The sequence below is a fragment of the Amphibalanus amphitrite genome, unplaced genomic scaffold (genome assembly GCF_019059575.1).
Source record: "Amphibalanus amphitrite isolate SeventyFive unplaced genomic scaffold, NRLGWU_Aamphi_draft 000044F_arrow, whole genome shotgun sequence".
Lineage (NCBI taxonomy): Eukaryota > Metazoa > Arthropoda > Thecostraca > Balanomorpha > Balanidae > Amphibalanus > Amphibalanus amphitrite.
In genome coordinates this window covers 1,081,339-1,103,372 of record NW_024881540.1, presented here as the reverse complement: position 1 = coordinate 1,103,372, position 22,034 = coordinate 1,081,339, and the positions used below count along the sequence as shown (strand labels likewise).

Genomic DNA, 22,034 nt, shown 5'->3' with positions numbered 1-22,034 from the left:
GATAAGGGAAGGAAGGTTGCGTTTGGAGTCGGATATCAGGATTTGGGTATCGTCAGCGTACTGGGTCACATGAGCGTCCGGCGCGTGAAGGCTGAGGTCGTTGGAGAGGATGGTGAACAGGAGAGGACCTAAGGATGAGCCTTGGAAGACTCCCATGGTGTTAGGAAGGGGAGATGAGACCACCCTGTCACCGGAGGAGGTAGCGATGGAGACGGATTGAGTATGGCCGGAGAGATAGGCGGAAAACCAGGTAGGATCAATGTTGTACTGCTGAAGTTTGGTAAGGAGCAGAGGATGGGGTATAACGTCAAAACACTTACTGAGGTCCAAAAGGCATAGGAGTGACAGCTGACTGCGGTCCATGTTGTGAAGGATGCGGTTAGTGACAGTGAGAAGGGCGGTCTCGGTGGAATGATTGGGACGGAAGCCGTGTTGGGAAGTGGAGAGGAGGTGATTGTCGGACATGTAGGCAAACAGCTGCCGCTGCACCACACGCTCGACAATCTTGGCCATGACAGGAACGATGGAAATAGGACGGTAATTGGGAATAAGGGCAGGATCGCCAGACTTGAAAATAGGATGCACCAGGGAGTGTTTCCAGGCCGCGGGGATATCGCAGGAGGTAAGGCAAGTGTTGATAATGTGGAGAAGGATGGGACCGATGACGTCAAAAGATAGGATAAGGATACGGACACATATACCATCAGACCCGCACGCACCGGAACGCTTCATGGAGAACATCACCTCCCGCAGCTCGGCCAGAGTCACGCCAGACACACGGTACCCACACGCACCCACTCGCGGCAGCCGGCACGGGACAACGGGCGGCGGCCCGAGGTCCGTCAGGCCGGCCGCCACACGAGGTCCAACGTTAACAAAAAACGAGTTCATTTCATCCGGTGTGGCAGAGGGGAGACGGGGAGAGGCACTCCGCTTGCCGGCGATGACTGGGCGGACAACACGGTACAGAGAACTGCTCCCCTGGTCTCGCAGTCTGACCTCTATGTCCGCACGACAGTCACGCCGGACAGCAGACCTCACTCTCCGGTCAAGGTCACGAAAAGCCGGTGACCTCCCCTCGCGGCGCAGCACACCCCGCCGCTCTGACATGAGCTGTAGTGTCGCAGCGGTAACGGCCGGCGCGGTGGGGTTCCGAATCGTCATAGACCGGAAAGGAGCGTGCGCGTCAATAACAGGTAAGAAACGATCGGTAAAATAGGACCACATACAAGCGACAGAAACACTGCTAAAAATACCAGACCAGTCTACACGGTGCAAATCTTTAAGCAGGTCAGGACGACATAGACGTTTTAGCGATCGCGACCGAATACGAGCAGGTTTACTACGACACTTCGGAATAGATAAAAGTAAACGAACGTAGTTGTGGGGGCTAAAAGAACACGGATAAACTGCCACGCGCCGGACAAGGTCATCAGAGTTGGAAAACACAACGTCTAAAAGCGATCCGGATGAGAATGTGGGCTGATCAACAAACTGATGAAGGTGAAAAGACTGAAACATATCACAGATACGGTCTTTACTGGGGTTCGGGTCGGTGTCTAAAAGATTACAGTTCAGGTCTCCCATGACAATAATCGAGCCGGAATGGTGGAGAAGCACTCGCTGGTATTGCAGCTCCAACTCGTCGAAGTCGGCCCGGAGTGCGGCGGCTGTCCGGCGCGGCGGCCGGTAAACCGCGGCGATGGTGAAGTGCCGGCCGGCCGCTGGCTTGACTCGGAGCCACAGGGACTCGAGTCGGCAGTCTGTACAGTCAGGTGATGGCTGGTCGATGACAGTGACCTGGTAGCTGTCCCGCGCCAGGACAGCCACGCCCCCGTAGCCGGCGTCCCCGGGACGGTCGGCACGGTACAGACTGTACCCGGGGAAGGTGACGAGTCGGCTCACAGTGGCGGATCGAAGCCAGGTCTCAGTGAGAACGTAAAAATCAAAGTCGTATCGTCGCAGCTGGTCTTGTTGCAGCGAAGTAGTCTTGGGCAGAAGGGACTGGATGTTGAGCATCCCGACTAGCAGATTCCGCTGATTGCCGCTGACGGACGAGCGCCGCCAGGCCTGCCCGCCCCTGCACCCCCGGCGCCTGGCGCTGGCGCCGCGCCTGCCACGCCGGGTAGCGCGTCCAGCCGGCGGCCGCTCAGAGCGGTCAAGGTCACCGCCGCGGTGGCAGGGCGGCGGAGCCAGGGTGTGCTGGGGCAGGAGCGAGTGCCGACCGCATCGGTGCGCAGAGCGACGACACGGTGCGGGTAGAAGCGGTGCAGAGCGACGGTCGTGAGATGAGGCCGGTGTCGCGGACGTCACAAGCAGGTAGGTAAAAACCAGGAACAGCAGGTGCCGAGCGAGATCACGGTGCATAACGGCGTCTGCGAAGCTGTCGGGTCGGAAGAGCAATCACACCACCTCAATCACTCCTCACTCACTCCAGAACACGCTCACAGGAGTAGGCGAGGTGAAAAACGGGTAGGGAGGCTCCGCAGCGGAGCGGAGCTCCCGGCGTCGCAGCCGACCGCGGGCGCGGCGCGCAGGGAACTGAACCCAGAGAACGGCGGTGACGGTGTCCGACGTAGCCATGGCTCAGGCCGTGTCCGTAGCTGCTGTATCCGTAAGAACGGGGAGCGTATCCATAGCTAGGGGCAGCGTATCCGTATCCAGTGTGTCCGTAGGCCAGAGAACGGCGATAACGGTATCCGGAGTATCCGTGGCTCAGACCGTGTCCGTATCCACCGTACCCACGGTGGTATCCACCGTATCCACCGTATCCGTATCCAGGGTGGGAGGCAGAGACGCACGCCACCAGGGCAGCCAGCATCAGCAGCTGAAAATGCAAACAAGTATGATGACTGATCAAATATAGTGCCCAGAGGCAATTGGCACAAATTGAAACCGCCTATAGTTTTACCTAAATAAAGAATGAAGCGGGTATTTTGTCATTAGCAATAGTTTAGCCAGGCGACGGCATGCTTACCGCAAGCTTGGCGTTCATCTCTGCGGTTGCTGTTGCTCCGTCTGCTGGGAGAGGAGACCAGTGAGTGTGTGTCGGCTGTGCGCCTGCTGCACTTTATATACGGGACAGGGGCGTCGGCTCTGACCTTGCCCAGTGCCGCGAGGCCTTGACTTTGGGGCGGCACCTTGCCGGCGATAGGAACCACATTCACAGCGACGGGAATATCTTGTGGGGACAAAAGCTGCCCATTCGTAAAAGACTATGAAGACCTTGTTGCTGCATCCACGTTTTCGGAGTCGTCCGACTCCGCATCAGTGCACTGCCCTTTCCCGTTATTAACCCTCGCCCGATGGGGGTCTTAGTCAACCTCACCATGGTGGTAGGAGGGGAAGGGGGTATCACACGATGTCTCAAAATCTGGGATAGCTAAAAAGACGTTAAAACAGTTATCATTCAATCTTTCAGAATTTCTCAATTTATTTTTAGATGGTCATCGCTTCGGTCACTGGAAGTCCCCGCAAAGCTATGACCAGTTTGACCCCTGATTTTGACAATTTTATTTTCAAAAATAACAAGGTATGTACTGCGTAATTCGTGGGCCAAAAGGGCTAAAAGGTCGTCGAAAATTGCATTTGACAGTTATTCAAAACTTTTTTGCCGGCATCTTCGATTTGACCTCAGGTCAACGGTTTGACCCACAAAGGGCAAAGACCACGAAAATAGACAGGCTTTGCTGAACAAGTTTTTCAACAATTTTGGCTATAACTTTGAATCAGCGATGTTATGACATCCATTTTGCTACCGTGATGCCCATCGACACGCGTCAGATGAATTAAGATACTGGTGTGGAAAGGTCAAATTCAAATTTTTCTTCCGTCAAGTAAAAGTCAAGCTGCATGTCAATCGGTCTGTATTGATGACCTGAACGTGAACACATTCCACCTAATTTCATTGCTCTTCTTGTCTCCCAAGAGTTACTGCGAAAAATGCTGACCTTACATGACCTTTTGAGTAACTATTGCCATCAGCTGCAGTGACTGCGCCCTCCCTATTGTACATGTGTAGAATTGGTATTTTTCTGTAAATATCTTGTAGTTTGACGTGTTTGTTTAAGGCATTTGTACTTTTCCCTCTTACCTGATAATAGTAAGGTCACAAATTTGACCTGACCCCAGGCTGCAGGTTTAAAATATCCGAGAATATCTGAGAAATACAAATTGTTGGTATTGATACCCTCATGCAAGTCCCCGACTCCCGAGATTCAAAGCTACCTATAGAAGATCAGCTTTAGTGAATAATATGAACTCAATTTTTAGAGGCATGATTACTTGACCTGGTGACCTGAAGCTGTATGTGACCTGGGGCCAAAAATTTTACACACGATACAAATTTGATGAGCCATAAGCTATACCAAATTTCACGTCGACGCTACAACTTGATAAAACTGATACCCTCCCTCACGCAATTTTCCGAGCTTCAAACTATTATAGGAGATAAGCTGAGAGTGTAAACGCAGTACAGACCTTTCGTTAATCGTTACTCTAATATCGTTATGAAATCGCAACTCGTTAATCTCTAGTCGTTAACCCGGCCGGGCCCGGGGGGTAATCCCAACCACCGCAGCCCGGGGGGCGTTTTTCGCCCCCCCTGTCTAACTCCGTAAATAAGGGAGCTACGGAAACAAAAGCGATACCAAACGAACGGTCCTTACGAGACGATTCTAATGCACCTAAAATTTTTGACCTCAGGTCAATTTTCAAGGTCAGAGGTCAAGGTCAAAGGCCAAAACCGGTACATGTGTAGTGATCTCAAAGTAAGCCTTCTAGAGGACGGCAAGCTGCATCAAACCGGCAAAATTGGGTGTCAAACGAAAGAAGAGAATCTGAGGATTCTGAAAATGTGCTCCAAATCAAAGGTCAAGGTCAAGGTCACGCTCAAAATTGACCTCAAACTTGGCACTTTTTCGCACATCTTGCGTGCTAACTTCCAAGATGTTTTGAAATGTTTTGAGGCTTATCAGTTCCCTATTTGTGGTTCATCTTACGATACAAGGCTGCTCAAAGGTCAAGGTCACAGAAGAGTATCCCTGCTAGAGGCTATTTCACTGATTCAAGTTAGTAATAATAAATAAGACAATTTTGCCATCCGGAAGCTCTAAATGAAGGCTTAGAGGAAAAGGGATGCCAGATTCGTGATCAGCGGGTACAAATCCATCATAAACGACCTTTCATGTGTCAAGGTCAACCAGAGGTCATTCGAGGTCACATGAGGTCAACATGAAACTTGACCTTTTCCGAACAAAATATATATCATTCGACGCGGCTTGACAAGGCAAATGCGATGGTACCACTGCCGTAGCTCTAGGACCATTTTTGTCGAAGTTATTTGCGAAAAACTAAAACCACATTTCGGGGTCGTTGACCTGACCTCTGACCTCAGGTCACCAAAACTATTTTTCTATTTTTCTCTAGGTCAAACGCTACACAGCCGTGCTCGTAATTTGTCTTTATCTCTAAAACTCTATTTTTAGCAGCTATTTCAAGTTTGCGTCTGTGACGCCGAAGTTTGCCGTGCAGGGGTCTGGAAAAATGGACCTTGTGACGTCATCAAGGGGGCTAGGTCCAAATTTTTTGCTTCAGAAGATGTCAAATTGATGGGAGAAAAGGTACTGAAAGTTTCGCCTTCCTATCCCTAAGCGTTCGGGAGTTATCGCAAATATTCGCCAGGGGGGGCGAAAAACGCCCCCCCCCCCGGGCCCGCGAGGGTTAAATCGTTATCAAGAGAATTACACATTAGTTGTCCCGTAATGGGGCAAGTATGTAATGTCTTCTCAACCTGTCTACTTATATCAGCAGGAGATAAGCTGTAAGAATGACATGATCACAGTTTCTAGACGCATGACTATATAAATTGACCTGGTTCCCTAGCCTTAGGTGACCTGAAATCAATTTTTTGCAGACTAATTCACAAATTTTACTACTGATGTACGATAAAATATACCAAGTTTCAAGGTGCTGCACGCCGCGGGCTTTTTTAAACGCGAAAAAAAAAAACTGGACAGTGTGGCCCAAAACGCCCACTTCCCCTCTCTTTCACCAGTGTGAAGGTTAATCGATAGGTAGTCATCACCGCTACAACAAGAGTGGAGAATCAATTCACCCATCTGCCCATTTTATGGGCCCAGTCTGCACATGGCTTCTTGAATGCCGCTTCACTTGTCGAATCAATTTCTGAATGTTTCAGTATCCGAATGGAGCAGCCCTTCCCGATATGTTGGTTAAAATAGCCGGGTCTTGTTACGTCACGGACCTACGACGTCATAAAACGTACATCCTCAGGCCAGAAACAGCGGAATGTAGGGCAATAGCCGTTTTCACAACGGGCTATCCGGCGAATGCACCTAATGTGACTAAATCTGCACAGTCTGCACAGAGAATACGGGCTGTCCTTATAACGCCACCCCTTTTCCGAGACTAACGGACTATCTATGGATGCGATGATAATAAAGTCAAATTGGCCTAGTTTTTCCGTTCTCCTTCTTTGAGGTGGTAACGCTGACCGAAGTTGCTGGTGGTGCCAGGGCAATTCCTTGAAAGCCGGTGAATTGATTCCTATTCATTCGCTTTTTCACTTCTGTTTTGCTGAAGTAAGTTAACACCAAGCCTCTCACCAACTCGCACAATAACTTATATACAGGCGTATGTTCTGAAATTTATTCAAGACGTTCGGGATGTCAGGTGACAGGTAAGTTCGACTTTTGCAGAATGTCATTCTGTACCTTGCGCACGGAATACCAATGAACAACGATTCATAAACACAAAGAACAGGCGCGAATTACAAGTTTAATGGCCGTAGCCATAGCTGACGGGAGCGTAGCCGTAGCTGTGGCTGGAGTATCCGTAGCTGCGGGGAGCGTATCCGTATCCGTGGCTACGGGCAGCGTATCCGTGACCGTAGCTGGCGTAGCCCAGAGAACGGCGGTGACGGTGTCCGGCGTAGCCATGGCTCAGGCCGTGTCCGTAGCTGCTGTATCCGTAAGAACGGGGAGCGTATCCGTAGCTAGGGGCAGCGTATCCGTATCCAGCGTGTCCGTAGCCCAGAGAACGGCGATAGCGGTATCCGGAGTATCCGTGGCTCAGACCGTGTCCGTATCCACGGTGGTATCCACCGTGTCCACCGTATCCGTATCCAGGGTGGGAGGCAGAGACGCACGCCACCAGGGCAGCCAGCATCAGCAGCTGAAAATGAAAAAAGGTTACTTATGTGGCCAACTAACATGGAAAATTGCATGATCTCATGAACAGAAGTAACAGAATCTATTCTATATGAATGACCGTCCCCAGAGCTGATATATAAATGCCGTAGTGGTGCGGCTAGCGTATCCGTAAGGTAAATTTAACCCTATTAGTGGCAGGCTCCTGGCTACCCCATATTAGTGGCAGGGGGGGGGGGGGCTGTTTACGACCCCCCTTGATATCTCGAGATCTAACCGGCTGATTTTCAAAATTCAAACGGCATTCGATTTGGCTCAACGAGATCTACATTTCTAGAAAAAAAAATGTCAATAGGGGGGTAGAGGGGGGTAAAAACGGGCAAATTGCAGATACATTTTAGACTGTTTATCACGGCCAGGTTTCTGAACCAATCTTAACGCAACTTTTGCCGATCGATAGAGAATGAACCAGGAATTCACATTGATCCTAAAAATATGCATTTTCAAAAATCATAGGCGGATACAGATCATTGAGATTGGGGGTACACAAAAAGTATAGTAAATAAGGTTTTTGTTGGTACTGTTTCTAAAAAGGGTGGCAGTGGTCTTGTTATGTTACAATTTTCTTATGAGAGAACGACTAAAATTGTATTGGTCATGCATAGGCGGTGTCAGGGCACCTATGTTGGGAGGTAAAAAATAACCCCCTTTTTGGACGCCTGGATCCGCCTATTATAGCAAAAACGGGTCAAAAGAGGATGCACAATAACTTTGTATGTTATCACATGATACCTTTCATTCACTGTTCGTAAAACTGGTGCAGCATCGTGATCTTCGCCCAAATGACTCGCTTCACGAATAGGACCCCCCAATTCCCAGTGCTCTGGAGCCGCCCCTGGTAAAGTTATGAACTTGAAATTTTCAGGGAATGTGCCCAATTTAGTTTTAGGAAAAGTCAGAAAATTTCAGCATCGTAGCTTCAGAGGTTTCGGAGATATTCCCGAAAAACCTGAGGGGTGGATAAAAACAACCCCCCCTGCCACTAATAGGGTTAAGTCATGATATTTCTCGCTTGTTGAATTTATATACTTACGAGTACATACATCTATTGCATTTTAAGATGAAACTTTATAAGTGATGTAAACTGTGCCAAGAAATTACTGCATGCGCAGTAGCAAAGCTCTGGAAGTGAATGCAGCTGTGCAAATTGCACAGTAAGCTCACCGCAAGCTTGGCGTTCATCTCTGCGGTTGGTTGTTGCTCCGTCTGCTGGGAGGGTAGACCAGTGAGTGTGTGTCGACTGTGCGCCTGCTGCACCTTATATACGGGACAGGGGCGTCGGCTTTGACCTCGCCCGATGCCGTGAGAGCCTTGACTCGCCTTTCCGACGACTGATTTCCTGCGGTCGCCACAGCACATTGAACGTCTTGTTAAACTGAGACTGGCGCAAAACTTGTGTGACTTGACAATGTTTTTAAAAGGAATATTTAGCAAGTTAGGCCTGAGCCAAATCATTCACAATTGATTCCGGCATCGGCAACAAAAAAAAAATGAGAAGAAAAAAACTTCAAAAGCCCACAAAGAGACGTTATTTTTACTGATCATACTTTCTTGAATATGTTTTAATTTGAAAACTTTTAACTTAAACTTTAAATTAAAATTTGATTACGAGCGAGCGAGCGCAGCGAGCGAGCGAGTTCATACTGAATTAAGGGAAAATCCTGAGTATGAGCGGCCGGCCGTGGGGACGCTCTTCAAAAGCTAATATCTTAGGAACGGGACATCCGATTGACAAGCGGTCTTCTTTACTGAATGTCACTTGGCCGTAAAAGTTCTGTGATGTGATGGCCACCATGCGTTCTTGCCAACCACCGCACGTGGCGCGTGGTAAAGTTGGACATTTTTTAAGAACCCCAAAATTGCAACCTAAATAACGGCACAACGATTGGGCTGATTGAATTGAAACTCGGTACACGGTTAGGTCTCCATCAGATAATTCATCTGCATGTGTTAACCCGGCAGGCGGTGGGCCTGCCGGCCACCTTCCGCTCGGTGGGGGGGGGGATTTTTTTGCCCCCCCCCCGTATCTCCGAAACTACTGGACGGTTCCGGAAAATTCAAACGGCGTTCGATATCCCTGTCAAATTTGTCGAGCGAAACCAAATTTCATTGACCTCAGGGTCACCGATGACGTCACAGGTCAGGTCAAAGATAAAATGTTTCACCGTTCACGGGGCTTCTAGGGAAGGCGCTATAGCACCGAGTAAAACGCATTTTGTCGAAAATCAGCGATAGGGCGTCAGTTGTCTAGTACATATGTTGCTATTAGAGATCACTGGTCATACCAGGTCAGGTCACAGGTCAGGTCACCAAAGGTCACCAAGGGTCACCACATGAACCCAACTTTACTATGGTTGTGCGATGCATGTTTTATGGCCAGTTTTTCATTCCCAACTCAATGGTGTTGGTTGTTAGACCATCAGGTACAGTTAAGGTCACTTGCTGTTGGAGGTCAGGTCAAGGTCAGGTCAAATAAGGTCAAATTGCAAAGTTAATATTTTTGCATAAAATGGGTATTGATTCGATGCAGCTCGTCACGGGGAGTCTAATGGTGCAGTCTTTGTTTTGCGCTACGAGGTCTAGAATTGCTAAAAATAGTTTGAAAATTTGACGTCATCAATTTTGAACAGTTTTTTCGCTATAACTTGGCCAAAAAGAGGTATCGATCTCAAATTTGGTATGTAGATAGAAGGCGGTAGGGACTATCACATATATTTCGGTTTTTCGAAATTCAAAAAACTTTTTGGATTTTTCGGCTATTATATTCAAAAAATGTATTTTTTGATTTTGGGGGTCAAAATCCAAAAAAAATTGGAAAAACCGAAATAGCAGTTTTGTAGCACTCTTGATTCCACGCCTTTTATGTCTGTAACATTTTTCTGTATCTCTAAAGCTGTAGGCCTGACAGCTCTTCCCGCGAAACCTTTTTTTTTGGTCGAAAATGGCAGAATTGAAGTCACTCTGACATCATTAGTGGCCAACCTATCATAGCCTTTGGAAAAATTTTTGGTCACCATGTGCGCTAGCTACTCCCGGGAGGGTACTGAAAGTTTGGTGACGATCGGCGCAGCGGTTCTCGAGATATATCGAAAAAACTAAAGGGGGGGGGGGGGCAAAAAATGCCCCCCCCCACCGCCTGGAAGGTTAAGGTTGGTGTGCTACAGCACGTGCGCACGTGCAGGGGACGCTCCCAGATCTCGAGAACGGCTGGGCCGATTAAGCTCAAATTTTGTACACGGCTGGGGACCAGTTAGTAGGGTGCCGTGCAAAAGTCAGTTTGGACCTCGTTTGCACGTGCGCACGTGCAGAATGCCGCTTACAGATCTCAGGAACGGCCGGGCCGATTGTGTTCAAATTTGGCACACCGCTAGCGGCCGGTTAGAAAGGTGCTTTGCACAAGCCCGTTGGAAGTACCCTCTCGCCCTTCCGCACGTGCAGGTCTCACTATCTCGCTCGCTCGTTCTTCGCCCCAAAAGGCGTTTTACTGGTCATGGTTTCGCAAATATCTACCAGCGCTTCCTTTTTTTCTGCCGCATCACTGAGTCAAATTCTTCTTTCTCACAAAAACAACATCCGTAAAAGCTTTCAGAATTTCAAAATGCCACCAAAAAGATAATTCAAAATGTTTCCTAATTGAATTTGGTTTGCCCAGGTGACTAATACAGCAGTTTCTACATTCTAAACGTTTGGTGCGTTATAAGGTTGGAGTCATGAAAACGTTTTATTTTTACTGACAGCTTCATTTCTTAGATAGTTCACGCTTCGGTACCTCACGTCCCTCGAAAATGCGCTAGCTGCTTGCTATTTTTACTTCTTCAAAATTGATCCGAGCCACAGCAATCGCTCTACTCGAAACTGACCACGGCTGCAAGCACATCAATACAAACTCCAGTGACCCCTACTCACTTAGCAACATATCCGGTCTTCTGGAGGTAATCGTCCTGACCCCGAGGTCTAAGGTTGTACGGCGTCACATTCATATCGTACTCTAGCCGTGGCCTGGAGCTCTGCGGGCCCTATCCTGCCCAGTATATCAATATGAGAAATTGGATTTGGCCAGCTTCCAGCTGAGTAAAGAGCGAATCTAACTTCGAAGTTCATCTGAAAATTCCTCATATTGTAAATTTGGCGGCCGAAGTCCAGTGGCGAGCCCATCCATTCACAATGTCTCATCAGCGCTGCGGTGATGCATTTTGATAAAGCTGCAGAGGCGGCTGTTCCGTAGGAACGAGACGCTGCAGCGTGTTCCTTTATATACGGCGCTGCTGGTGTCTGAGGGTACGGTGCTGCGAAACGGGCGGCTCCGTGCCACCCTGCCCTCGGCGACGGCAGCAGGCCAGAGACGCTCCATGCACTGACACCGGAACTATGTAGGATGTGTAGGTACCGTGTAATTGCGCGCTACAAAACGCCTCTTTGAGCGGATACGTTTACCCCAAATTTGTAAACCAGATGAAAGTGGCAAGTACTAACTAAATTTGTGACGATGTTTTTAAACTATTGCAAAAACTCTACCAACATTTTTTCCAAATATGTTTCACTAAATTAGGTACCTACGTTTCATAGCATCACTTAGTTGACTGCAGGGCATAATTGAGAACTGAGTTTTTGATGATAGCATGCTCGTACTACGCTTAAAAGCTCCAATGTTTATGAATGAATTCCCTTTACCAACCGACTCGCCACTTAATGAGGGTTTAAAAATGGATGAACGCCAGCTGCAAGGCTGCTTCTCGGCAGCGGCGACTGACTTGGTAGTAATTCGACTAATGGCACCTGCTGCTGTGACTTATATGTATTTGAGTGTCCAATGCCCATTTGGAGAATCTTGCTTGATCTTATATGAATCAATTGACGTCACACTTCGCTCCGAACCTGCCTATGGTAGTAATGACTGTCTATCTGATACATTTCAGAGTTTCCATATATTTTCTGCACTCCCCTAATCATCCCCTCCCTCCATACCTGCCCGTTCCCACATACCTCCTCCCCTCAGATATACAGTGACCCGTCTTTTCACTTGGTTTTCTTTTCTTTTCTTTTCTTTTCTTTTCTTTTCTTTTCTTTTCTTTTCTTTTCTTTCTTTTTTCACCTGTCTTTTTGTGTCTAATTAACACACCTTACCGAGACGTCCCCGTATGTTTCAGGAGAGACTGCGCGCGCCCGGTACCCAGTCATGGTGTACGTGCACGGCGAGTCGTTCTCGTACGGCTCCGGTAACGCGCTGGACGGCTCCGTACTGGCCAGCTTCGGAGCCGTGGTGGTGGTCACCCTCAACTACCGGCTCGGGGTGCTCGGTAGGTAGATCTCACCCAGCGCTGGAACCGGTAGCAGATGACCGCAGATGACCCGAGTGGCGATACGTTAATGTTGACTAATCTTATAAATGAGTCTGCGTCATTTTTAAGTACATTCGTTTGCTGGAATGTGAGTAGGTACTTTCGTTCACTACCGACTGCCGTGAATAACTCGGTGGAATGTTTAACAGAAGCGCTCAGTACGCCGCTCCTGCAGCCTCCCGTACGCTCCTTCTCCGAGCTCTGGCGCGTATCGATTATATCCACAACGGCGTGCGTCGGCAGGCTTTCTCAACTCGAACTTGGAGCCGGTGCGCGCGGTGGCCAACTACGGCCTCCTAGATATCGTTGCCGCCCTGGAGTTTGTGCGGCTGACGGTGGCCGCCTTCGGAGGCGATCCGACCAACGTCACCGTCTTCAGCCACGGCGCCGGCGCCGCCTGCATCAACTTCCTCATGACGTCCGCCTCTGCGCCACTCGGTCAGTCTACGGGCGGAGCCGAATGGTGTGCTGTATTTGCCCTGCTGCTGCCGCTTCTTTTCTCTCCCTCTTGCTGTTCCTTTTTATCTCTCCTCTCTCCTTCTCTCCGTCTCTCTCTCTCTCTCTCTCTCTCTCTCTCTCTCTCTCTCTTTCTCTCTCTCTTTCTCTCTCTCTCTATTTCTCTCCTCTCTCTCTCTCACTCTCTCTCTCTCCTCTCTCTCCCTTCCTCTCTTCTGTCTCTCCCATCTCCCTTTCTCCCTCTCTCTCATCTTCATCTCTCTTTCTCTCTCTTTCTCCCGCTCTCACTTCCTCTCTCTCCCTCTCACCCTCCCCTCTCTCTCCCTCTCTCTCTCTCTCTCTCTCTCTCTCTCTCTCTCTCTCTCTCTCTCTCTCTCTCTCTCTCTCTCTCATGGTACCGACATGAGTGTTTCCATGATTGGATGTCAGCACCAGCCCCAAACAGCGTGTGACCATATGTTGTGCCGATACCCCACTGACCGGCGGCTAACTGTGTGTGGCAGGGCTGCTGTTCCACCGGGTGATCCTGATGAGCGGCTCGTCTCTGTCGCCGTGGGCACTGCTCAGTAACCCGCTCAATGCCACCGTGCAGCTGGCCGCCGGCGTCAACTGCACGGCCACCCAGTCGGCGCTGCTGCCGTGCCTGCGCAGCCGGCCGCTGTCCGCCCTGCTGGCAGCTCCCGTCGTCGCCCCGCGCTTCCTGCCGCCGTTCGGGCCCTCTCTGGACGGCATCGTCATCAACGACGAGCTGTTCACCAGGCGGGCGTCGTACGCGCACCGTCTGGTGTCGTACCGGGTGCTGGCCGGGGTGACAGCGGCCGACGCCGACCAGCAGCTCAGCGAGTCCCAGCTGAGCGACGGCGTCACGGCGGCGCAGCGCGACAGCACGCTGCGCACCTACGTGCAGAACACGTACAGCTACCACCTGAACGAGCTGGTCTCGGTGGTGCGTCATGACTACACCGACTGGAGCCGCGGCCAGCAGCCACCGCGCCGGCTGCGCGACCAGCTGGTGCACGCGCTCAGCGACGCCCAGTACGTGGCGCCCGTGACACGCACTGTGGACATGTACCCTGACGATCAGAACACATACTTCTACGTGTTCAATGGCGGAAGCGACTATTCCGACGGGAAAAAGGTAAGCTGGCTCAGCGCACAAACGTTCCTCTATATCTGTGCGCTGTCTGTGTCTTCCTAGACACTTAAACATGTAGTTAAAATATTGCGAATGAAATTTAGTATACATAGGTGTGAGATAACTACCGCAGTACTTTCTGCAATATGTTTTACAAATAATTGACTAACCGCCGCCCGATTACAACAAAATTGTATTTTCGCTGGAAACGTTTATTGTGGAATTTATCAAAATGAGCGACGATTCATAAACAGAAAGAACAGGATCTAATGGCCGTAGCCATAGCTAACAGGAGCATAGCCGTAGCTGTGGCTGGAGTATCCGTAGCTGCGGGGAGCGTATCCGTATCCGTGGCTACGGGCAGCGTATCCGTGACCGTAGCTGGCGTAGCCCAGAGAACGGCGGTGACGGTGTCCGGCGTAGCCATGGCTCAGGCCGTGTCCGTAGCTGCTGTATCCGTAAGAACGGGGAGCGTATCCGTAGCTAGGGGCAGCGTAGCCGTATCCAGCGTGTCCGTAGCCCAGAGAACGGCGATAACGGTATCCGGAGTATCCGTGGCTCAGACCGTGTCCGTATCCACCGTATCCGTATCCAGGGTGGGAGGCAGAGACGCACGCCACCAGGGCAGCCAGCATCAGCAGCTGAAAATGGAAACAAACCATTTCAATTTAGTGATTGAAACAACATCATCGGGTACAGTAGGAAACCGCATAGTGCATATATATTAAACAATGTTTACATTGAGAGCATAGCGTCGATACAGCTTTTTCTGGAAGTATATTTGTTTTTAGTTTTTACATTTATGACTCTTTGTATATTTTGTATCAACTTTTAGCTAGTCCGAGGTATACTTACCGCAAGCTTGGCGTTCATCTCTGCGGTTGCTGTTGCTCCGTCTGCTGGGAGAATAGACCAGTGAGTGTGTGTCGGCTGTGCGCCTGCTGCACCTTTTATACGGGACAGGGGCGTCGGCTCTGACCTTGCCCGGTGCCGCGAGGGCCTTGACTTTGAGCATGCACCTTTCCGGAGAGAGGAATCACATTCACAGCGTCGGGAATATCTTGTGAGATCTGAAGTTGCCCTTTTGTAAAGGCCATGCTGCTCCATCCAGAGGTTTAACTCTCGCCGGCCGAGGGGGACGCGTGCCGCCCCCTCATAGGATTTTTTTTTCGCGATAGCTCCAAACACGCTGGCGCTAGAGAGCTGAATCTTGGCATACGTGATCTTTGATTCAAGCCAAATCTTCTGACACCAACCGATTTTTCGGGTCAGGTCAGGTCACTGACCTATGACGTCATAAGTGAACCTCTGCACGGTCTACAGATGTCGCAATTTCGCAACGCTCTCACTGCCAGGGGAGCTTTCACAGGGAAATAAAACTGGCGAGACCTAGTATCCATTAGGAGTCTCACAACTTGTATATCTCGGATTTTTCCTAAAGGTCATATGTGGTCAGGTCATTTTCGTGACCTCACCATTATAAGTCAATGGAGAAAAATGAAAACTGCTATTCTGGCGCCAGGAACGATCTCCAACTATCTCAAGCACACACAATCGTAATTCCATGTACTCCTTGCAAGGTCCCATGCGTCACTTTTGCAATTTTGACCTTGCGTGACGTCATTTATGACTCATTAGGGTTATATTAGTTTTTCATCAATAACTTCCGATCAAATTGAGCTAGCGAGTCGTGATAGCCACCACTGGACTCTGGAAGACCTGCCGAATCGAATGAAATGCGACATGATCTCCGTCGACCAATTTCGTGACCTTGGGGCGCTGACCTGACCGTGACCCGAGGTCAACACCCTAAGTTGACCTCACCCCAACAAAAAGTATATCAATCGACGCACCTGAGCAAGGCGAACACGATGCTGCCACAATCGCGGCTCTGCGACTGTTTTTTTTGCGAAGTTATTCACCAAAAACGGAATCGTACTTTGGGGCACTTGACCTGACCTCAGATGTCACCGGTTGACCTAGGACTGAAAAATCGGATACCAATCGCTCCGTCTTGTAACGGCGCACATGTTCGTTTTTCCGCGACGCGCTAGCTGGTTACCTGGATCATAGATCTCTGTACACCGGTAACCAGAGATCTATGCCTGAATGCTGGTTCACTTGTCGAATCTTTTTGAGATAGGTACTTCAGTACCAAATGAGCATCCTTTTCATTCTTTTCGCACCTATGACGTCTTCAAATGTGGCCCACATATCAAGCCCACATATAAAATGTAGCCCACATATAAGAACATCAAGAACGGTTTAGGTAACTTCCTGGTGGAGTTCAGGTCAATAATTGCTAAAAATTGAGCTTCGAAATTTGATGTCATCAATTTTTAACAGGTTTTTTCGCTAAAACTTGGCCAAAAAGAGGCATCGATCTAAAATTCGGTATGTGAATAGAAGTCGGCAAGGGCTTTGACATATATTCCGGATTTTTGTACCTAAATTGAAAACCTTTTTGGATCTTTTGCTATTATTTTTGAAAAATGGGGGTCAAAATTCAAGATATATCGAAAAGTCTAGGGGGACCCGTGTTGTGCTGGGGGCGTTTTTACGCCCCCTTTGGTACACCTGTTCCCGCTTACCACATCCTTTCCACACATGTTGTGAAAAATTTCAGCCCCCGTTCATTCAAGGTCAGGTCACCAGGTCTGCACGTCAAGTGACCTTACCTCAGAAAAAGTTCGAAGGCCCGCTGTTGCTACACCCCCTGAGCGATCACTTTGAAACATTCAGTGCATGATAAGTGTATGTATGTATAAAGTAGCTGTACATCTCGGATTTTTTTTTTACATCTGTGACCTAAGTTCAGGTCAATTTTGTGACTTCTCCATTATAGTCAATGGGAGAAAACTGAAATGCGCCTCTTTTGGACGAATGTCGTTCTAAACCCTAGCAAACATAGGTTCATAGGTAAAGATGACACTGAATCGGAAAATTGGACCTTTGAGTTGTGACCCCTCTGTGTGCCCCTGAGGTCATCTCAGGTCATTTAACCCGCGCGGGGCTGGGGTCTCCAGCCGAACGCGCGGGGCTGGGGGGGGGGGGTAAATTTTACCCCCCCCCCCCCTGTTATCTCCCGAACTAATGGTCCGATTTGGAAAATTCAAACGCCAATCGAAAGATCTCATCACGAACAACTAAAAACATGTACTTAATTTTAAGTTTGAGGTCAAGGTCAAGGTCAGGTCAAGGGTACAAATTGCAAGTTCCCACAGTATCGGCCTTGCACCGTAGTTGCCGAAGAATGGAGTCATGGACTGAGACTGATCGCCCAAAACGTGTTCTTAGGCTACCAAGACAATATTCGTTGCATACAATATCATTCAGAGGTCAAGGTCAAGGTCAGGTCAGGTCAGGTCAGGTCACCAAAAACAAAATATTGAAAAGGGCATGTGCGACACATGTTTTATGGGTCATTTTAGTCATAGAATTTAATAGGCACACTCAATAAGTGATATGGACCACCTCTGGATGAATTTCAGGTCGAGGTCAGGTCAAGGTCAGGTCAAGTGAGGTCAAATTTTGAAGTTGGTTGTTAAGGCCTAAAAAGGTGTCTATCTGATGCAGTTTTTCACGGCGAATCGAATGGTGCTATTTTTTGTTTCCGTAGGAGGTCTAGAACTTCCAAAAAAGTCATTTTTCAAAATTTTTGTGTGTCGTGACGTCATACAATTTTGAATAACTCCCATATTTTTGAACCGATTCTTCTAAAACTTGGTATGTAGGTGCACATAGACCACTTCTCTGACATACATTCCGGTTTTTTCGATACACTCAAAATTTTGGATTTTATAGCTATTTTCCCAAAAAAGTCAGTTTTTTGAAAAAAAAAATTGGGCAAAAATCCAAAATTTTCAAAAAACCGAGATAGCCATTTGATAGACAAAGTAGAATTACGTACATCCTTTTTTGTTACGTCTTGATCCCTTTAAAAATGAAGATGTTAGCGGCGTTTGAACTTTTGCCGTTTTTGAGGCGAAAATGGCGAACATGACGTCACTAAAACGTCAATTTCTCAAAAATTTTCCGACGGATTTCGTTCAAATTTTCAGGGAACGTGTCAAATTGATGTAAGAAGAGGTACTGAAAGTTTGGCGGCGCTGCGCGCCGCCGTTTTTGAGATATTGCAAAAATTCGCGAGGGGGGGTAAAATTTACCTCCCAGCCCCGCGCGGGTTAAGGTGTTCAGCAGTTTTTGACTATAGCTTTTGACAGAGATATGCTAGAACGGTGAAAACACGTTAGATGTGTTCATCTTATCGATACGGATCGACTGATATGCAACATCACTCTTTCCGGTCAGGTCATGACCTTGACATGAGATCAAATTTTTAACATGACCTTTCAAGTTCACATTAAGGCTCATTCGATGCGTTTTGACGAGTGGAACACGCTGCTGGCAAAAGTATTCTCGTAGCTCTCCTGAACCAAAAGTTGTTAACAAAAAATATTTTTCTAGAAAAGGCGCTATTTTTAGGGTTTTTGCCCTCTGTAGGCTAAACCGTTGATCTGAGGTCAAATCTGAGGACGAGACAGCGAAAGAGCGTTAACAGAGCTATCGAATGCGCTTTCACGCGGCGCGGTAGGTTCTTGATTGGTTCCCGACTTAGCCGTCGAGTATTTCAAAATTGTTGAAATCGACAAAATTTGACCTTTGATGACCTCTGGTGACCTGACCTTTGACCTGACCTAAAGAATTACTGTTTGTTGTTATGTTTGTTTTGTTTGTTTTTTCTTTCTCATTTTGGACGCTCTTTCGATTGCTGCTTACACTGACAACCAAAACGATTCTCTATTCCCTTTGATCATGGTGTGTCATGCTCCTATAACTCTGCCGTTTTCCTGGCGGAATGCCCTTAAGATACTCAAATGATTCCTCAAATGATTCCTTTTAAGCATATCAGGGGTTTTGGTCTAAAACAACACCCTGATCATTTTCTTCGAACATACCCAAACTATACCCTCATTCTTTAAATGCCTCCCTTGAATTCTTCTAATATACCCTAGTGTACAGTCTCTGCCGCTACTGTCAGATACCGTACCTGTGCCGCTCGGCGCCTCCGGCGGTGACCGGTCGGCGGGCCGGGACTGGCCGGCCGGGCGGGCGAGGAGGACGGGCAGTCGCTCCCTGGACGTATTGCTGACCACTAACCCGCGCCCCGCTGGGCTATTCAGCCATACGCGCCCTGCTGGGGATAGAACCTTAACCCTCGTTTTGGATGTGTTACGATATATAAAGGGAAATCGGACGAGGGAGCTGAGAGTAATGAGACAGTTTCTGAGCAAGTTCTACGACGAATATACCTAGGGCATTATTATTTTCCCTTCTGGGTCTATGTGGGGTCTAATGCAAGAATACATTGAGATCAGTGATGGAAATCACAGAATAATACGGGAGTGTTACGTGGTATAATGCGAGTATAGTTTGCAAAATATTCCCCTTATACGCTTAGAAGGAATACTAGAGGTTTCGATGTAAGGGTATTTTGGTAGGTTAAAATGAGTGTACTGTGGGTATCGCAGGGAATAGAACAGGAATCATATTCCTTTCCTCTTCGGTACTTACTACTAGGGTATATTAGAAGAATTCAAGGGAGCTATTTAAAGAACAAGGGTATAGTTTGGGTATATTCGAAGAAATGATCAGGGTGTTGTTTTAGACCAAAACCCCTAATATGCTCAAAAGGAATCAAAAAGGTTCTCAGTGTAGGGTATATTAGAAGAATTTCAGAGTGATATTCAAAGAAAGTGTATTTGGGGTATATTCGGAGAAATGATCAGGGTGTTGTTTTAGACCAATTCCCCTAATATGCTTAAAAGGAATCAAAACAGCTCTCAGTGTACCGCGTGTCGCTATGTGGCCCAGGAGCCGAGTTAGACGTGGGCGTGAACCCTCCCCCCCCCCCGCTCTCCTTTATGTTATAATACGTATCTATTCAGAAAGATAAAATATTTCGCTTCGCACTTGACATATTTTTCAGTTTGACCGACTGAGGCTGAACGGAATTGTCGCTGGTGCCACAGTGATGCATTTCTTAGCACACTTTCTTTTTTTAGTAGATCGACACCAAGCCTTTCACCGACTCATCTAATAAATGCAGGTACATATATGATCTGAAGTTTATTCACAATGCAACGGATGTCACGTGAAAGCTCAATTCGACTTTCTTCAGCCATTCTGTACATTGTGCACAGAATAAAAAGTGGCAACGATTCATAAACACAAAGAACAAGCGGCAAAAGCAAATTTAATGGCCGTAGCCATAGCTGACGGGAGCGTAGCCGTAGCTGTGGCTGGCGTATCCGTAGCTGCGGGGAGCGTATCCGTATCCGTGGCTACGGGCAGCGTATCCGTGACCGTAGCTGGCGTAGCCCAGAGAACGGCGGTGACGGTGTCCGGCGTAGCCATGGCTCAGGCCGTGTCCGTAGCTGCTGTATCCGTAAGAACGGGGAGCGTATCCGTAGCTAGGGGCAGCGTATCCGTATCCAGCGTGTCCGTAGCCCAGAGAACGGCGATAACGGTATCCGGAGTATCCGTGGCTCAGACCGTGTCCGTATCCACGGTGGTATCCACCGTATCCTCCGTATCCGTATCCAGGGTGGGAGGCAGAGACGCACGCCACCAGGGCAGCCAGCATCAGCAGCTGAAAATGGAAACGAACCATATCAGTTAAGTGATTGAAATGACACCTTACCCATCATCATTGGGCACAAAAAGAGATTACACACTCCACGTATGCTAAAACATACTAACATTTATATTAAAACGTGGATACAGTTTTTATGCACCTATTTTATATATTTATGAATATATTTAGGCATGCATATGATTTGTGTAAAAATGACAGACAGGCGTTTGTTTGCTTTTTTGCCAAGAACTTGGCATTGATGAGAACCTGCTGCCCAAATTTACACATTTTAGACTTAATATGCTAATGCATATATGTATAATTATTTATGAATATTTGTATTGCTTGTATCAACTTTTAGCTAGTCAGAGGTATGCTTACCGCAAGCTTGGCGTTCATCTCTGCGGTTGGTTGTTGCTCCGTCTGCTGGGAGAATAGACCAGTGAGTGTGTGTCGGCTGTGCGCCTGCTGCACCTTTTATACGGGACAGGGGCGTCGGCTCTGACCTTGCCCGGTGCTGCGAGGCCTTGACTTTGGGGCTGCACCTTTCCGGATATAGGGATCACATTTACAGCGTCGGGAATATCCTGTGGGGACAAAGGCTGTCCCTACCTAAAGACGTTATTGCAGGCTGCTGCATCCAGGGGTTCGAAGTCGCGGTAATTTTGCACCGATTCCAATTCCAATTCCAGGTCCTTGGTCGGCTGTCTCCGAATCCGACTCCGGTTCAGTTTACTACCATTTGACATTATCTTATAACCATGGCCGGCATAAAGATGGTGGAGAGGAACATAAGTTCGCCTCTACATAGCTCCGACTTTTTTAGCGACCAATATTTGGCTATACGGATGCCAAGATATCAGGGTTTAATCATGTCTGGAACTTACGACATCTTAACCCTCGCCGGCACAGGCCATTTTGAGTCCTTCGACGGCACAAGGGGGGGGGGGGTTGGTACGACCCCCCCCCCCCTTGCGTTTGGCCCCTGATCGAGCTAGAGCTTCGCGAAAAAAACGAGCGTGTTGCCCGTCACGAGAGGAAGCCGATGATACCCAATTTAAGGTCCTAGGTCATTGGGTGACCTTCCAGGTCAGGTCAATGACCCGAAAACCGGGAAAATCGGGACCTGTTAGAAAGTCGTAAAGTGTGGCTACTATGTGGTTTTCCGGGGTACTGATCACGAATATCGTGTTAGTTTTGATCAGAGATGATGTCTTTAGGCATTTAGACCAGGTCGA

The 22,034-nt window shown here is 48.3% G+C and overlaps 4 protein-coding genes across 5 annotated transcripts in view; 1 reads left to right on the top strand and 3 right to left on the bottom strand.

Moving 5' to 3' along the window:
• Nucleotides 1-22,034, top strand: part of LOC122377437 (neuroligin-2-like) — an 80,415-nt gene that overhangs the window by 33,632 nt on the left and 24,749 nt on the right. Inside the window, exons 1-4 of one of the 2 annotated variants that reach the window (XM_043357469.1) lie at nucleotides 2,163-2,319; nucleotides 12,377-12,526; nucleotides 12,812-13,006; nucleotides 13,528-14,162. In XM_043357469.1, the coding sequence (XP_043213404.1) occupies nucleotides 2,289-2,319; nucleotides 12,377-12,526; nucleotides 12,812-13,006; nucleotides 13,528-14,162 (1,011 nt within the window). In that variant the 5' untranslated portion in view covers nucleotides 2,163-2,288. Of the gene's footprint in view, nucleotides 1-2,162; nucleotides 2,320-12,376; nucleotides 12,527-12,811; nucleotides 13,007-13,527; nucleotides 14,163-22,034 lie in introns of those variants that run through there. The other variant, XM_043357468.1, reaches the window with a different exon arrangement.
• Nucleotides 6,656-8,510, bottom strand: LOC122377440 (prisilkin-39-like). Its single transcript, XM_043357473.1, has 2 exons — nucleotides 8,394-8,510; nucleotides 6,656-7,194 (listed from the first exon to the last, which is right to left on the bottom strand). The coding sequence occupies exons 1-2, from the start codon at nucleotides 8,409-8,411 to the stop codon at nucleotides 6,799-6,801; spliced, it is 414 nt and encodes a 137-aa protein (XP_043213408.1). The 5' UTR covers nucleotides 8,412-8,510; the 3' UTR covers nucleotides 6,656-6,798.
• LOC122377442 (prisilkin-39-like) lies at nucleotides 14,351-15,108 on the bottom strand. The gene is made up of 2 exons (XM_043357475.1): nucleotides 15,015-15,108; nucleotides 14,351-14,800 (listed from the first exon to the last, which is right to left on the bottom strand). Exons 1-2 carry the CDS (start codon nucleotides 15,030-15,032, stop codon nucleotides 14,426-14,428), a joined length of 393 nt encoding a protein of 130 aa, XP_043213410.1. The 5' UTR covers nucleotides 15,033-15,108; the 3' UTR covers nucleotides 14,351-14,425.
• LOC122377441 (prisilkin-39-like) lies at nucleotides 20,274-21,242 on the bottom strand. The gene is made up of 2 exons (XM_043357474.1): nucleotides 21,178-21,242; nucleotides 20,274-20,811 (listed from the first exon to the last, which is right to left on the bottom strand). Exons 1-2 carry the CDS (start codon nucleotides 21,193-21,195, stop codon nucleotides 20,416-20,418), a joined length of 414 nt encoding a protein of 137 aa, XP_043213409.1. The 5' UTR covers nucleotides 21,196-21,242; the 3' UTR covers nucleotides 20,274-20,415.